Here is an 18,013-nt window from a genome sequence, read left to right as displayed (position 1 = left end):
TCAGGGCATGGACTCTACAAGGTGTCGAAAGCATTCCACAGGGATTCTGGCCCTTGCTGACTCCAATGCTTTCCATAGTAGTTCCAAGTTTGCTGGATATCCTTTGGGTGGTGGACCATTATTGATACACATGGGAACTGTGGAGCATGAAAAACCCAGCAGCGTTGCAGTTCCTGACACATACCGGTGCACCTGGCACCTACTACCATACCCTGTTCAAAGACACTTACATTTTTTGTCTTGCCCGTTCAACCTATGAATGGCACACATACACAACCCATGTCTCAATTGTCTCAAGGCTTTCAAATCCTTCTTTAACCTGTCTCCCCCTTTCATCTACACTGACTGAAGTGGATTTAACAGGTGACATCAATAAGGGATCATAACTTTCAAATGGATTCACCTTGTCAGTCTATGTCATGGAAAGAGCAGGTGTTGATAATATTTTGGACACAGTGTATGTTAGGTATTTTGATGTAACACTTAAAAATATGTATTAATCTAATCAGGAGTTAATGAAAGTGTAACTGGTGTCTGACTATTAAGAGGCCTGGGTTTTTGTGGCACAGCCGTTAGACACTTTTCCTTTTAACTGTCGTTCCCGTCCACGTTGCAGCCCTTACTCTTTCCTGTTAAGGACAAAGCACTGCTGACCATAGTATTTCCTCTCTCAGAAATTACAATTGCGTTTACCAATCTTGATGTTACAGGGTACAACGAAGGTGAGAAAATAGCAGAGTCATCTAAAGAAAGTCAGTTTTTTTTACTGTTAAAAAAATGCAGATAATTTAGCTCCGTCTTTAAATTATCACAAACTGATTTAAAGCTAGAAACCTAAATTGGAACAATAACAAGCCTCTGTTTTAGTACAAAGCTGAGGGATGGGCCTGGAGAAATGGATGGAAGGACAGACCATCCATTATGTAAAAATTATAGTTGTAACCATCTTTTGAAGATATAGAGTGTTTGCTTACATTCACATGGTTTACAAACATTGGAGTAAAACAAGCTTATATTTGGGTATTGATTGGCTACGACACTTGAACTAAGCTCATGAGGCATTAATAAGTTATATTCTTCAAGACTCAATGGGTATCCATAATTAATTTAAAAGTGTGTCAAATTAATTTTCCCCCAGGGGCCACGTACTGTTTTCACTGAGGTCTGGAGGGCAGCACTGAAAATGTGTTATATTTCCTCGCTGTCAAAATGTGCCCTCTATCCATCATTACAAAAATGTCCGATGCTCCCTGACTGTCTAGCTTTCATTTCGGTGATAGTTAGTGAGATGAACAGAGTGAAGAGACTGTATACATCCATTATCATCCCTACACAGCTTCAATTTAGTTTAAGAAATGTCCCACTGGCACAGTCATCAGTTCAGTCTTGTTTTGATGTTCACTTGGTTGAATTGTCAACTAATGTGAATTCAACATGAAATCAACAAAACATTTCACCGTGTCATTCTCTTAATAAGTTTGACTTGTTTCACACCCAATAGGTTTTCCACGTCGATTCAACGTCATCACTTTGAATTTTTGGCTTGAAATTACGTGGAAGCAACGTTGATTCAAACAGTTTGCCCAGTAGGTTAAATGTTTTCTTTTCTTTCTTTTTATTTATTTCAACTCAAACCATCCACGGGCCGGATCCAGCCATATGTTTGACACCTCTGATCTAATAGGACATTGTAATGAAACTGTCTGTCTCTTAGGAAAGGTTGATGGAACCATGAAGCTCTTCCTACTGGTTGTGATCCTGGCTGTTGTAACTGCTGTTCTACTGATAATCATCCTCATCCTGGTCCTCAAGGTGAGACGAGATTCAAACAGACTAAACACAGGTACAGTGGAGGACCACAAGCTTTATACAGTCACCTCCAAAATTGTCACCCTTGATAACGGTGAGCAAAGAAGATTGAATGATATGTGTTATACAAATAATGTGAAAATGACATTATTTTATACAAACACATTTGATCAGAGAAATAGATAATCATAATCATTGGCACCCCTGGCACCCCTGTTTTCAAGACTCCAGCACCCTCCCCTTGCGAGGACAACGACACTGAGCCTTTTTCTAAAATGTTTTATGAGATTAGAGGACATATAAGGAGGGATCTTAGACCATTCCTCCAGACAGAATATTTCCAGATCCTTGATTTCTTTCATCTGCGCTTATGGACTGCCTTCTTTGATTAAAACTGCAGGTTTTCAATGGTGTTCAAGTCCGGAGATAATTTTTTTGGGTTTGTTTTTTTGTGGTGAATTAACATTTCTTTGTGGATTATGATGTGTGTTTGGGATTATTCTCTTGCTGGAGGCAACCAGGTTTTTGGCTAAAAATAGTCCTGGTACTTGATGAAGTTCATGATGTTGTTGACCTTAACACGGATCTGAGGACCAGTGGAGGTAAAATAGCCCCATAACATCAACGATACACAACGTAACATGAATGTTTGAATAACTGTTTGTGTACTGACCGAAATTACTCTTTACTTATTCAGATATCGTGTCTCAACTACAACCACAAAATAGCCAGGTAATAGAAACTGTTAAATTTACATGATATGTGTACATGACCTAAAGATAACAGTACTTGGACTACGCTATCTTTTAGAAGTGTTTGTTTTGTTGATACAGTATTTGCATGTGTTGTGTAATATTATAATTTGTTTTCTACAGGATCCGGGTCAGGACCCAGACTCTCTGAACTACAGTGTTGAGATTCAGTCAGTTGAGAACAAAGAATAAGAAAACAGCTAAATGTCTAATAATGGAGATGGAGCATGTTGTGTACACTGCCACAAGATCATGTCTAAATGTTTTTTAATGTTGATTTCAGTGTAGCACTGATGAAGAACTAATGCAGCTGCTTTTTCCATGACATAGACTGACCAGGTGAATCCAGATGAAAGCTATGATCCCTTATTGATGTCACTTGTTAAATCCACTTCAATCTGTGTAGCTAAAGGGGAGGAGAAAGGTTAACCCTTAGCCTACAATTTCCGGCCACTGCGGAAATCTAGTTAACATAATTCAAAAATCCCCATCAAAATCTGTCTGTTTTAGATAGAAATATCTGGGGTTTGTTTTTGCATGGGCTGCGATACCTAAAAGGGGTCTTAAAATTCAAAATCACATAGCTAAATGATCTTTGGTAAGACCATCTTAAAACTCTAGACTCTAGAGGGCTGAAGAAGGATTTTAAAGCCTTGAGATAATTGAGATATGGATTGGGTATGTGTGCCATTCAGAGGGTGAATGGGCAAGACAAAATACTTCAGTGCCTTGGAACGGGATACGGTAGTAGGTGCCAGGCGCACCGGTTTGTGTCAAGAACTGCAACACTGCTGGGTTTTTCAGGCTCAACAGTTTCCTGTGTACATCAAGAATGGTCCACCACCCAAAGGACATCGAGCCAATTTGATACAACCGTGGAAAGCATTGGAGTCAACATAGGCCAGCATCCCTGTGGAACATTTTCGACACCTTGTAGTCCATACCCCGACGAATAAATATACACTGAGTGTACAAAACATTAGGAACATAAGGATGTTCTGAGGGTAAAAAGGGGGTTTAACTAAATATTAGGAAGGTGATCTTAATGTTTTGATCACTCAGTGTATATTGAATAGTTGCTTTAGAGTTGACTGTTGTTGTTGTGCTCTCCCCCCACTATTCCAAGTAGTCAAAAATCCTCTTGTGACGGACATTATGGTTGGGGCCCGAGGTAGAGTAGGAGGGAGCAGTGGGCAACGCATCACTTCCTGTAGTGTGGGAGACAGGAAGGAGCAGCTCGGTGTTGAGGGAGATCTGGGGAGAATCTCAATAGCATATTCCTCGCGTCCTCTCTCCTTCTCAAAACCCATTGGAGGACAAAGTCAGAGGGGAGGGACCTCTGGCTTTCTCATCCAAATGGTTTTGAGAAGGAGGTGAGGGGAGAGAACTGGAGGAGTATGCAATTGAGATTTTCTTATGCTGAGGTGAACAACACTGGACCTCTCATGATAACATTTGTCTGAGAGACAAATGTTTTTTTTGTAGTTTGTGTGTATAATGTTGTCACTGATAGGCCTAGTTATATTCCATTCTCTTTCTCTGCTGAAGACAAGCAACCTGAACCACAGGAAGACTGACCTGGAGCTATCAGCTCTCACCACACTGATCTGTTGTTCTTGTCAACTCTCTCTCTCTCTCCTCTCTCTAAACCACACAATCTCTTCTCACCAATCAGGCCCCACATATCTTTCCATCCGTACTACCAGACTATAAATACCTGACCAAAACCATACTACCCCAGGCTCTAGACTAGATTTGTGCACAACTTGGGAGGAGTACAAATAAAGACAAACTCATACCTACTGTTGTTATCATAATACAGTTGAATTTAATTTTAATGCACTATGTACAACGATACTGTATGTTGCAAACCTGGGGTTTGGGACACCTACACACCTCCATCTTCTGTTTAGTACAATAACCATACTTTAGTTCAAAAAGCCCATAAAATATGTTCTATTCAACATCTTCAACACTTTGGAGCTCTTGTAGGCCTACTTCAGTTTTGGTGCATCCATGAGGTATTTGCATGCAGAGTGAATTCATCCATAAACAATAGACCTACTGCTCTAATGTTGAGTGTACAGAGGCAGGTGTCAATCCTCTCTGCAGACTCTCATCTGATGCATTCGCTGCAGACGCTACATCCCCGGCCTGTGGTCAGTGTCACCTCGCTGGTATGAACAGGGATGGAAAACAACACACACCTCATACAAAGATCTCTGTGGTCAGAAGTTTCCACTCAACAACTAAACAAACAGACGTCATGCCTTTGCGCATTTGCTATAAACGTTTCTTTCTTAGGTACTTTTGAGTTCACACCTCATATTTCCTGTGACATGTGTTTTATGTGTTATAGTTTGCTACCAATGCAATTTGATTTGCATGCATATTATTTGTATTATTGTGTTTCTATGGCCTGTGATGAGCCTTGTGATGTCTTTGGTCATCATGCACTTTTTCAATTTCTGTATTTGTTCTGAACAGAGAGATTTGGAAGAAGTTGAAAACCAAATGTCACAGCTGTAATTTGACCTCTTACACTTCTAGCCCACGGGTTTCATGTCCTCATTGTTTATTAGGACAGCAGGGTGCAGTAAGGTCATGCACTTATCAAGGCTTAGTTTACTTTTACCAAAACCGTTATCTACCTACAGCATCAACCAAATGACAAATGAGCTTCCAAAATGGCACCCTGTGTGCTCTCTGGTCAAAAGAAGGGCACTATGTACTGTAGGGCAGGGATCATCAACTAGATTCAGCCGCAGGGCAAATATTCTTGAGCGGATGGTCGGTTGGGGGCCGGTCCACAATTACAAATAATTTGTAGACTGCAAATTAACCGAAAGAAGCCATAACAGATATAATGTTTGACTAAAACATAATCATTTCAAACCTTGCTTACATGTTTATACGATCATGTCGTGTCCCTTTATAATGCATGGGAATACTTGGGAACAGATTTCATAAATGAAATTCACTTGGAGCTGATTTCCGGGTGGGTTTTTTTAACTGTTTTTTTTTTGTCCAACAATGACAATTCCACACAGTTTTAATTAGATTTTTTTTATTGCTCAGAAAACTTGGGGGGCCAAATAAAGCCAGATGGGGAACCCTGCTGTAGGGAATATGGTACCCTTTCAGATGGAACCAAGGTCTCCACCCCCAGTTTCACCACACCCTCTGTCTGAACAACAATCATCCCTTATGTTTACAGAACACAACATGTTGTTGTCATGAATTTCATCTTCGAGATGAAATAGTGTGTTACAAATGGCATAACTGGAGAAAGTATTGGGAGTATAGAAATATGAAGGAGTACCCTTATAGGTGTAATCTACAGAGTAGATTTGAGGGAGCATAGAGCAAGATTCCCCCTGTTGGTGAGGGCCTATATTGGTCACTTTGAGATCAATAGAATGATAAATCATGTAAGGAAAAGTGGAAACACTCCTCAATGTATGCATTCAATTATATAATATCACAAAAAAAAGTGCATGAATAGCATTCATTCTGTCTGATAGATAATAATTTGCCGCAATGTCCAAGACTCTTGAACTAAAGTACTGGAGAAGGCATTCTTAAGCAGTTGTCATTCTGATGAATAATGTTAATGCTACTGATACATCTATGAGTGAGTAGATAGGAGCTTGCCAATCATAATCATGTCGTATTACTGTAAAAAAAAAAGTGAAATTAAAGAACTGAAATGAGGACCAGGATGTTTCATATGGTGTGTATATCTCGATAGCTTTTCTGAAGAAAATGGAAACTGTTGTTGTGTAACATGAGGACAGAAAAAAGTCAGAGGGGAGGGTAAAGTTGTCCTGTTCCGTGTCTTTACAGTTCACAGAGCAGCCAATCAGGCCTGTGGACCATCACCCAAGCCAAGTATAAAAAGACACCCATAACCCTCTGATTCTCACTCTCATCTGACACACAGGATGACTAGTCTACACATGAGAAGCTATCATCAGAGAAGGAATTATACAATAACCCAACTGTTTCTCATATTTTTACTGATGTTTAAAACAGGTAAGGCTGATTTAACTTAGCGCATAAGGTTAGGGTTCAAGTCTGATTAGAAACAGCTGAGACAAAAACCTGTACAAAGTTAGTAAGAAAAAGTAAGTCATGAATGCTTTATTATTTTTAAGGGTCTCTTGCTAAAATCAGCCAGAGCGATGTCTTAAAGACTTTCCTGGCTGGAGACAGAGTTCATTTGGAATGCCTCACGTCAGAAGAAGATGGCAACTACTACAACTGGATCAAGATAATAATAGGACAAGCCCCAGTATTGATGCTGTCTCTTTACACACACTCCAACACTGCAAAGTTCTTTGGAGAGTTTAACAACAACCCCCGGTATATGGCAACGAAGAATGGAACCAGTTTTGTGCTGACTATTTCAGATGCTAGACCATCAGATATGGGGATGTATTACTGTGCTGCACGCGATTACGATGCCATGATCTTCGGGAAGGGTGTGTTTCTGATGTATGGGGGTAAGTAACATATATACACTGAGTGTAAAAACTTTAGGAACATCTTCATAATATTGAGTTGCACCCCCTTTTGCCCTCAGAACAACTTCAATTTGGAGGGCATGGACTACAAGGTGTCGAAAGCATTCCACAGGGATGCTGGCCCATGTTGACTCCACTGATTCCCACAATAGTGTCAAGTTGGCTCGATGTCCTCTGGGCGGTGGACCATTCTTGATACACACGGGAAACTGTTGCGCTTGAAAAACCCATCAGTGTTGCAGTTCTTGACACATTCAAACCGATGCGCCTGGCACCTACTATCATCACCTACTATCACCTACTATCACCTACTGCCCATTTTGTCTTACCCCACAATCCATGTCTCAAACCTTAAAAGTCCTTCTTTAACCTGTCTCCTCCCCTTCATCTTCACTGATTAAAGTGGATTTAACAAGTGACATCAATAAGGGATCATAGCTTCACCTGGATTTACCTGGTCAGTCTGTCATGGAAAAAGCAAGTGTTGATGTTTTGTACACTCAGTGTAAATGTATTAACATGTGACTATCAGGCTCTCCACGTGGTTGTATTGTAATATAACAAACATTTACTAGAACCTTGGTTTTATTGTGTAAAAGATGTAGATTCCAGGAACCAGCATCTTACTCAGCAGTCTGTGTCTGAGTCTGTCCAGCCAGGAGACTCTGTGACTTTGAACTGTACAATACACACTAAGACCTGTTCAGGAGATCACAGTGTCTATTGGTTCAGACATCGTTCAGGAGAATCCCATCCAGGAATCATTTACACACATGGAGACAGGAGTGATCAGTGTGAGAAGAGCCCTGAGGCTGGGTCTCCTACACAGAGCTGTGTCTACAACCTCCCCAAGAGGAACCTCATCCTCTCTGATGCTGGGACTTATTACTGTGCTGTGGCCTCATGTGGGGAAATACTGTTTGGGAACAGGACCAAGCTGGATGTTGGAGGTATTTTGATTTGTACCTGTCATAATTCAAGAGCAATCAAACTAAAATGAATGTGCTGATGCAACTCTAAATTGTAAAAGGGTGTAAGGCTAAGCTTACAAAATGTAACATGTACAGCACCAGTCAAAAGTTTGGACACACCTACTCATTCAAGGGTTTATCTTTATTTTACTTGTAGAATAATAATGAAGACATCAAAACTATGAAATAACACATGGAATCATAGGGCAAAAAAAAGTATTAAACAAAGTAGCCCCCTGTGGCCTCCCGGGTGGCGCAGTGGTTAAGGGCGCTGTACTGCAGCGCCAGCTGTGCCATCAGAGACTCTGGGTTTGCGCCCAGGCTCTGTCATAACTGGCCGCGACCGGGAGGTCCATGGGGCGACGCACAATTGGCCTAGCGTCGTCCGGGTTAGGGAGGGCTTGGTCGGTAGGGATGTCCTTGTCTCATCGCGCACCAGCGACTCCTGTGGCAGGCCGGGCGCAATGCGCGCTAGCCAAGGTTGCCAGGTGCACGGTGTTTCCCCCGGCACATTGGTGCGGCTAGCTTCCTGGTTGGATGCGCGCTGTGTTAAGAAGCAGTGCGGTTGGGTTGTGTATCGGAGGACGCATGACTTTCAACCTTCGTCTCTCCCGAGCCCGTACGGGAGTTGTAGCGATGAGACAAGATAGTAGCTCCTACAACAATTGGATACCACAAAATTGGGGAGAAAAAGGGGTTAAAAAAAGGCCCCCTGTTGCCTTAATGACAGCTTTGCACACTCTTGGCACTCTTGGCATTCTCTCAACCAGCTTCACGAGGAATGCTTTTCCAACAGTCTTGAAGGAGTTCCCACATACAGTGTATGCTGAGCACTTGTTGGCTGCTTTTCCTTCATGCTGCGGTCCAACTCATCCCAAACCATCTCAATTCCTTTCCTGTGTCAGTCCTCATGAGAGCCAGTTTCATTATTGCGCTTGATGGTTTTTGCGACTGCACTTGAATAAACTTTAAAAGTTCTTGAAACTTTCCGCATTGACTGACCTTCATGTCTTAAATTAATGATGGACGGTCATTTCTCTTTGCTTATTTGAGTTGTTCTTGTCATAATATGGACTTGGCCATAATATGGATTTCTTGCCATAATATGGACCCTATTTACCAAATAGGGATATCTTCTCTACATCACCCCTACCTTGTCACAACACAACTGATTGAAGGAAAGAAATTCCACAAATTAACTTTTAACAAAGAACTCTGTTAATTGAAATGCATTCCAGGTGACTACCTCATGTAGCTGGTTGAGAGAATACCAACACTATGCAAAGCTGTCATCAAGGCAAAGGGTGGCTACTTTGAAGAATGTCAAATATAAAAGATATTTTGATTTGTTTATCACTTTTTTGGTTACTACGTAATTCCATATTTTTTATTTCAGTTGTGATGTCTTCACTGTTATTCTACAATGTAGAACATAAAGAAGATTTTGACTGGTAATCTGTGAATTAATATCAACAACTTAATTTAAACCACAGGCCCTGCTGATCTGGTGGACCCCAAGCTCCTGGCTCTAATCGTATCCAACATCTTGAGCTTGATCGCAGTCGTTGTCCTCATCTGTGTGAGAAGGAAGAAAGGTTCTGTATCATTAAGGCCCTTTGTTTCTACTGCCATTTTGTGTTTTCATTCACATACCTTCTAATATGATTACATACAATGTGATGATCATTACGGTAAAATGTTGCGGCAATAATAACCATGAAAGTGATTGAGGGGTGTTTTAAGAAAGAGTGTGAATGAATTAGTGGTTTTTATCTCAATATTCATAATATTGAATTACACCCCCTTTTGCCCTCAGAACGTCCTCAATTAATCGAGGCATGGACTATACAAGGTGTCGAAAGCGTTCCACAGGGATGCTGGCCCATGTTGACTCCAATGCTTCCCACAGTTGTGTCAAGTTGGCTGGATGCCCTTTGGGTGGTGGACCATTCATGATGCACACAGGAAATTGTTGAGCGTGAAAAACCCAGCAGTGTTGCAGTTCTTGACACACTCAAACCAGCGCACCTGGCACCTACTACCATACCCTGTTCAAAGGCACTTAAATCTTTTGTCTTGCCCATTCACCCTCTGAATGGCACATACACACTCCATGTCTCAAATGCTTAAAAATCCTTATTTAACCTGTCTCCTCCCCTTCATCTACACTAATTGAAGTGGATTTAAGAACAGACATCAATAGCGGATCATAGCTTTCGCATGGATTCACATGGTCAGTCTGTCATGGAAAGAGCATGTGTTCCTAATGCTTTGTACACTGTTTTATATACACTGAGGAAAATCTGATTATTGACTTCACTAGGCCTTTAATAAATCCACCGGGTATAGCTTCTCGGCTATAATTACATTTTTATAGAGAAGGCAGTGGCACTGGCACATCCTGTCCCCAAAATGTACACTGTCCTAATAGTCCTAATTTTTGTCAAGCAGGTTTGCCTCAACATCCTCAAAGTGGTGTTACAGCCCCTTCCTGTCCTGACAAGGAGGTAGATGATGTTACCTGTTTACCTAACCCTTTATGAACAATTTAGCACATTAAAAATAGCATTACATCTGAAAAGGATGTGACAACTTGTGTAAAGAACAAAATAATATATTTCCACAGTAAAATATACATTGTATCGTTTAAATGAAAATGGCTAGCAGCCCAGTATTGTAATTCACTTTCACACATCTTTTTCAACTGTACACAGCACTCTACCTTGTGAGGTAGACTATCTGACTAATTCTCATCTACAGAGAGATGAGGGAGAGGAGCTGAACTATGCTGCCATGAGTTTCTCCTCGAGGAAGACCAAGAGGAGAACAGAACCAGAGAGACAGACCAGAGCGACGGACACGAATGTGGTTTACTCTGGAGTCAATCATGAGTGGAACTGGGATTCATGATTTATAATGCAATAGTTTTATAATGCAACTTAGAGTGAATTGTAAAAGTAATATGCTGTGAACATACTTAACAGAAATTCTGCTAAATATTTTAATAAACTTTAAAATATATCTATATTTAAGATGACTATTAGAGGGAGCCTGTGTGTGTGTGTTTTAGGGGACTTTGATAAGGACATACCATCCTGTCCCAGAGCTGTCTCGACTTCTTTGATCTGTATGTACACCAAATATCCAGCAGAGGGCAGTAGCCTTCCACAAAGGGAACAGACCACAGGCACACCAAAAGGAACTCATCACCAGTCAGTCATTTGATGATGGCTAGCTACATCTTAGTAATTTAGCAGACACTCTTATCCAGAGCATCTTACAGTAGTGAGTGCATACATTTATCATACTATTTCATTCTGGTCCCCCCCATGGGAATCAAACCCACAACCAACTCTGACATTGCAAGCACCATGCTCTATCAACTGAGCCACATGGGACCTGCTACAATATAGTAGGATGGTATTTGCCATCTATATATGTTTCTAGAAAAGGAGACCATGTTTGGGATACCCACAAAAGGAAATTGTAAATTATCTCAACCCTTGTTTCAAAAGTACAGCCACAACTATTTACAGTATAGGTTTTAATACAATATGTATAATATAATATGAATGCTCAATTAGTTATATACTGAACAAAAATATAAATGCAACATGTAAAGTGTTGGGCCCATGTATCATGAGCTGAAATAAAAGATCCCTGAATATTCCATAAGCACAAAAAGCTTATTTCTCTCAGATTTTTTGCACAAATTTGTTTACATCCCTTTTAATGAACATTTCTCCTTTGCTAAAATAATCCATCCACCTGACAGGTGTGGCATATCAATAATCTGACTGATCATTACATAGGTGCAATAAAAGGAATAAAAAGTTTTGTCACGCAACAAAATGCCACAAGTGTTGAGGGAGCATGCAATTGGCATGCTGACTGTAGGATTTGTCCACCAGAGCTGTTGCCAGAGAATTGAATGTTAATATCTATACCATCAGCCGCCTCCTACGTCGTTTTAGAGAATTTGGCAGTACGTCCAACCAGCCTCACAACCGCAGACCACACGTAACCACGCCAGCCCAGGACCTCCACATCCGGCTTCTTCATCTGTGGGATCATGAGACCAGCCATCCACACAGCAATCGGGGGAGGGCCTTGGTCAGGGAGGTGACCAAGAACCCAAGAAGCCACTCCTCAGTAAAAGGCACACGACAGCCCGCTTGGAGTTTGCAAAAAGGCTCCAAAAGACTCTCAGACCATGAGAAACAGGATTCTCTGGTCTGATGAAAACAAGATTGAAGTCTTTGGTCTGAAAGCCAAGTGTCATGTCTGGAGGAAACCTGGAACCACCTCTATGGTGAAGTATGGTGGGGGCAGCATCATGCTGTGGGGATGTTTTTCAGCGGCACGGACAGACACTAGTCAGTATCGGGAAAGATTAAAAGAGCAAAGTACAGAGAGATCCTTGATGAAAACCTGCTCCAGAGCACTCAGGACCTTAAACAAAATGTTGTTTTGTTGTTGCCTGTTTTGCATGTTATTTTGCCATTAATACGTGTCACATATCAGTTTGCAAACAATGTTAAAAACAACATTAACTTAATAAAGCCATATACCAACATGGTCTCTTTTTTTCCTTTCTTGATTAAGGCCGCTGCAAAATGCAGGTGTTTCAGCCTAGCTCAGTGCTTTCTGTGCTGGTGGGGCAGCCAGCGGGGAAAAATAATTGGTAATGTTCTCTAGTTGCGCAGTGATTGGCTCAGTGTTCTGTCTCATGGGAACACTATGTCAGCGCAAAATCCACAGCAAGAGCTTGAAAATTCAAGCCCCTTGGGTGCTGCCATAGAGTTACATTAGAAGTGCCCATCCAAGAAGGCTCAAGATCATTGGCCACAGATAAAATGTCAGATCATGTTATATCTACAGTAGCCTTGATTGGACTGATCATGTCAACATCTTACTTTCAAAATTGTAGCTAGCAAGCTAGACAAGCAGTCATAACCATGAATCAAGTTGACAATCTACTGGCAAATCCTTGTCATATGAAGACAACATAGATAAAAATGTATCGGTGCTCACCCGCCATTGGACATAAACAAGTTGGAAATTGCAAATTTAACAATGAGTGGTTTGGAAGGAATCAGTGGCTAACTGCAAGCGTTGCAAAGCAATCACTAGCCTACTATTCAGTGGATTGGGTGTGTGGTCCAAGTCTGAGTTTAAGGGTCTCTTTCCAAGCTTAAAAGGATAAACATTCAACGCCATGGGCCAGAAAAGGTTGAATATATTTGCCATGCTGTCAATCCAGCATGACTTCTGGCACATTCAAAACAACTGGAAACTTGGAACTGGGAAATCTCAGACATCAGGGAGTTAAAGACAACTGGCAACTCTGGAAAAAAAACGAGACATCCAACTCGGAATTCCAAGTCGGTAACACTGGCCTCTTTCTGGAGCTCCGACCTGAAAATCACCTTGACCTTGTTGCTTCCAAGTTCCCAGTTGTCTTGAAAGAACCATAAATCCAGAGAATGCCAAAGTTTGACGACAAAATTTGCCCACAAGGACTGTCACATCATCTTCCTGTTCAAGTGAGCATAGCCCAACAAAAGGAGTCAAAAAATGTATTGTATGCTGCTGCATACATTATACAATATGCCAAAGAGATAGTATTACTTTCTTAGCTACAGTATACATATGTTTATGTTGTGTAGAAAGCTGTTAGTAGCCCATGTGCCTCACCCTAATAATTAGTCTATTGTTTTGACTTGGTGGTGCACATGTAGCCTATAGCCTGTTTTAGAGAAATGTCATCATCGAATATTGTAAGAGCTTTCATTGTCTGCTTACGTGCCCCCGTTATTTATCCTACGTTTCTGACTTGGTCTACAGGGAAAATACTGTAAGAACGGCACATTTTCTGATTCCTGTTGCTGTACATTTTAAAAGTGCTGAACAAATAGTTATATTTGCTATGTCCGTCTTAGCTCGATCATTAATGTCTTCATCGAAATTACAGATGTCCTCTTATTCGCTCATTGTTCCCTTATGGCATAGTTTGAGAACAATGCCTGGATTTCATCCTTGTCTGCCTCCTTGAAGCAGTGTTGTAGAAAGCCTGAGGTGAGAGGGTGAAAAAGATCAATGATGAGACTAGGAGGCAAAACCCGCCTCCCCAGGGCCACTTATCCAGACAATGTTGTTGGCCCATTTACTCAAAACCTTTAAATGACTTAATGACTATAGATAGCTAGCTAACCGGGCGAGAGGAGTAGGGGACAAAAGTGAGGGAGAGGCTGAAAGCTGTGGCTTACGATCAATTGTTGATAAAGCAGCAATCAAACTTTACTTGTGTGGCAGTGGTTCGGCACAGCTGTGCCGTGACTGGGTCAGAGATGGTAGGAGACATTGATGGAGAAGAAAGTGAAGCAAGAATGGAGCATAGTAGTACAAATAAAGGGGAAGTAAGAAAGAGAAAAAGAAGATGGGAAAGAAAGGGAGTAGGAATTTGAAGGGGAGCGAGAGGTCTATGGAGGCAGAAAAGTTTGAGGAGAGCAACATAGTTTCCAATGCTAGAGGCAATTCGGAGATAGAGCGTGCCGAGGAAGGGACAGATAAGTCGCAAGGGGGGAGCATGGAGGTGAGGAGGAGCATAAAGTGATTCTGAAGTTTAGGGAGGAAGGGGAGTTGGGGGGCGATGAGTCCAATAAGGTTGACGGCTGTGATGAAATAGTTTATTGGGGAAGTTGTCAATGCTGACGTGTTAAGAGATGGGATCTTGTTGGTATTCTGTAACGACATGGGGCAGAGGGAAAAAGCTCTCAGAGTGAAGCAAATAGGGAAGTGTAAGGTGGTGTGGAGCAGCTGGACTGATCAAGCAGGGAGGCGGTCGATTAAAGGGGTGATAACTGGAGTTCCTGTGAGTGTTAGCACTAAAGAGGTAAACAACAACTTGAGAGGTGTTCTAGTGAATGTTCAAAGATTGCAAGCAACAAGGGGTGGAGTTAGGGTAGAATCTGTTACTGTCTATTCTGTTACACTTCAAGGACTGGGTACTGGCAAATAAAGTAACCATAGGATATATGAGTTATTAGGTGAGGGCTTATGTACCAAAGCCTTTAAGATGTTATAAATGCCAGAAGTGTGGGCATGTGGCAACAGTCTGTAAAGAGAAAAAGAGGTGTGCCAGGTGTGGAGGAGAGCATGAGAAGTGTTGGGGCGGTGTACAACCAAAGTGCTGCAGCTGTGGGGGTGCTCATAGTGTGACATATAGTGGGTGTGAGGCAATGAAAAGCAGGCAGTGGAGGTGCAACAAGTGAGAGTGGAGAGAAGGGTGTCATATGTTGAGGCAGTGAGGGCGGTCCAGGTCCAGGGAAATACAGGTTCCAGAGAGAGATGGTTAGGAGCATCTAGATCGGGGGTTACGGGGCAAGTGGGCGGTGATATAGTATACGGACATAAGAGAAAGCTGGTGACGTTCATCGCAGGAGCTATCAATAGCACTGCTAAAGTAGAATCTAAAATGGAGAGGATTCAGCTCATAGTGAAAGCGGTTGGGAGACATCTGAGTATGACAGGGTTGACATGGGAAGAGGTTTGAGATTACCTCAATCAGCAGAGGGTGGAATCGTGTATTATTGGATCTTAGTTATGGTGGTAGTACGGGGGGCAAAGAGTTCCTTACAGTTATGGTCGTAGTAAGGGGGGGAGGCAAAGACTTCCTTACAGGATGCTAGGTAAAGGTATTGAACAGGAATGTGTGGTGGTGGTGGAGGTGTGGTTGAGAGGAGGGGTGATAGTGGTAGTGAACTACTATAATCCGTGTTGGACCTGGAATCCGTATTGGACCTGGTAGTTCTGGAAATGGTGGAGGGCCAGGATATAAGTAAAGTAATGTTGTGTGGGGATTTTAATGCCCACAACAAGCTATGGGGGGGAAACGGATGGATGGAAATGGCCAAGTGAGGGAAAATCTGATAGAAATGAAAGATCTGGTGTGCCTGAATGATGGCAGAGGGGCCAGGATTGATGTAGCCACAGGGAAAGAGTCTACCTTGGACCTCACTCTGGTATCTAGTGCTATGGCAGGAATCTGTGAGTGGGATGTATGGTAGAAGTCGACAGTAGGGAGTGATCATTACCCTATAGTATGCATAGTAGACTGGAGGAGATGGAGGTGTCAGTAGATGGAGTAGGCAGGTGGATGTTTGGACGTGCAAAGTTGGGATCAGTTTCAGGAGCTGAGTGAGCAGGTGATGGCTCAGGTGGATATGAGAGGGGATGTGGATAGTATGAATAACTGGGTGAGAACAGCGTTAGTGGGGGCAGCTACTGAGGATATACCTAAGAGTTCAGGGAGGAGGAGGAAAGCTGTTCCGTGGTGGACAGGATAGTGTGGGGAAATGGTGAGGAGTAGGAACAAGGCATTTAGAGTACTGAAAAGGACACAACTTCCAACATCTGATTCAGTATAAGTAGGCCCGGGTGAGGAGAACTATCTGTCAGGCAAATAGGTCATGTTGGCATTGGTTCTGTGACACCGTTGGAAGGACGACACCTGTGGGAGAATTGTGATGATTAAGAGGATGAGTGGGGTCAGAAAGTGGGAATATCCAGTGTTGACGAGTGGAAAGGATGTGGCAGTAACAGATGAGAAGGCAGAGATGATGACCAAAGCGTTTGTTGAAATGCATAGCTCTGAAAATTTGTCAGGAGGGGCAGAGGGGAAGAGAGAGAATGAGAGAGGAGCATCTGGGAGTGCTGGATAGGAGGGAAGATGTCAATTATGCGTTGAATGCACCATTTACCGTGGGGGAGGTGAAGAAAAAAAAATGGCAATAGGTAAGGCTGGGTTAACCTCACCTGGAAAAAATGAGGTGTGCTATTGAATGTTGGCCCATCTTAGTGATGAGGCACTGGATAAGGTATTGGTGTTGTACAACAGAGTGTGGGAGGAGGGGAAACTACCAGGCAGCTGGGAGGAGGGGAAACTACCAGGCAGCGGGAAGGAGGCAGTAGTTGTACCAATCCGGAAGCCAGGGAACGAGGCCAACAAGCTATCGGCCAATAGCTTTAACATCACATGTAGATAAGATGATGGAACGTATGATTACGGAGAGGGTAAGGAGGCTAGTGTCACCACTTCAGAGTGGGTTCAGGAAGGGTAGGGTAACTATGGACCCGTGGTCTGCTTAGAAGCAAAGGTCAGGAAGGCTCAGATGAACAAGGAGACTGTTGTAAATGTATTTTATATGTGGAAGGAGAGGTTGTTAATCAAGCTTGCTATTATGGGGCTAGGAGGAAGAACGTACAATTGGATAAAGGATGTCCTGTTTGGAAGGTCTATCCAGGTGAGGGTGGGGAAGTCTATCAGGCAGCTACCTGGTGGATAACAGTACACCGCAGGGGAGCGTGATTAGTCCTCTGTTATTCTCAATCATGACCAATTATCTTTACTCAGGTGCGGACAAATATTGGGAGGTCATTATTTGCAGATGGGGCTTTATGGAAGAGGGGAAGAAATGTGCAACACATAGTCAGGAATGTACAGGAAGCAATTGATGAAGTAGAGCGGTGGGCATTAATGTGGGGATTCAGGTTCTCTGTAGAGAAAACTCAGTGTTCTTTAAATCAAATCAAATTGTATTTGTCACATGCACCGAATACAACAGGTGTATTCGGTGAAATACAGTGAAATGCTTACTTAACTGCATTTTTGGTTAAGTCCTTGTAAGAAAAATAAGTGTTAAGTAAAAAATAGACAAGTAAAACATTTAAAATAACAAATAGGTAAAGAACAGCAGTAAATTAATAGCAGCGAGGCTATATACAGGGGGTACCGGTACAGAGACAATGTGCGGGGGCACCGGTTAGTCGAGGTTAATTGAGGTAATATGTACATGTAGGTAGCGTTATTAAAGTGACTACGCATAGACAATAACCAGAGAGTAGCAGCAGCGTAAAAGAGAGGGTTTACTTACTGACTATTGTCCCGATGTGG

General features: G+C 42.2%; 1 protein-coding gene across 1 annotated transcript; it reads left to right on the top strand.

The window, feature by feature from the left end:
* The first annotated feature begins 6,485 nt into the window (after window positions 1-6,485).
* On the top strand, window positions 6,486-11,004 carry nitr2 (novel immune-type receptor 2). The gene is given in 6 exon segments (NM_001124299.1): window positions 6,486-6,596; window positions 6,719-7,066; window positions 7,687-8,037; window positions 9,552-9,653; window positions 10,510-10,565; window positions 10,819-11,004. Coding segments are annotated over 6 exon segments (1,098 nt in total). The 5' UTR covers window positions 6,486-6,505; the 3' UTR covers window positions 10,969-11,004.
* Window positions 11,005-18,013: the final 7,009 nt, after the last annotated feature.

This window comes from Oncorhynchus mykiss, chromosome 9 (genome assembly GCF_013265735.2).
Source record: "Oncorhynchus mykiss isolate Arlee chromosome 9, USDA_OmykA_1.1, whole genome shotgun sequence".
Classification (NCBI taxonomy): Eukaryota; Metazoa; Chordata; class Actinopteri; order Salmoniformes; family Salmonidae; genus Oncorhynchus; species Oncorhynchus mykiss.
The sequence above is the reverse complement of the archived record's forward strand: the minus strand, read 5'-3'. Positions and strand labels throughout refer to the sequence as shown.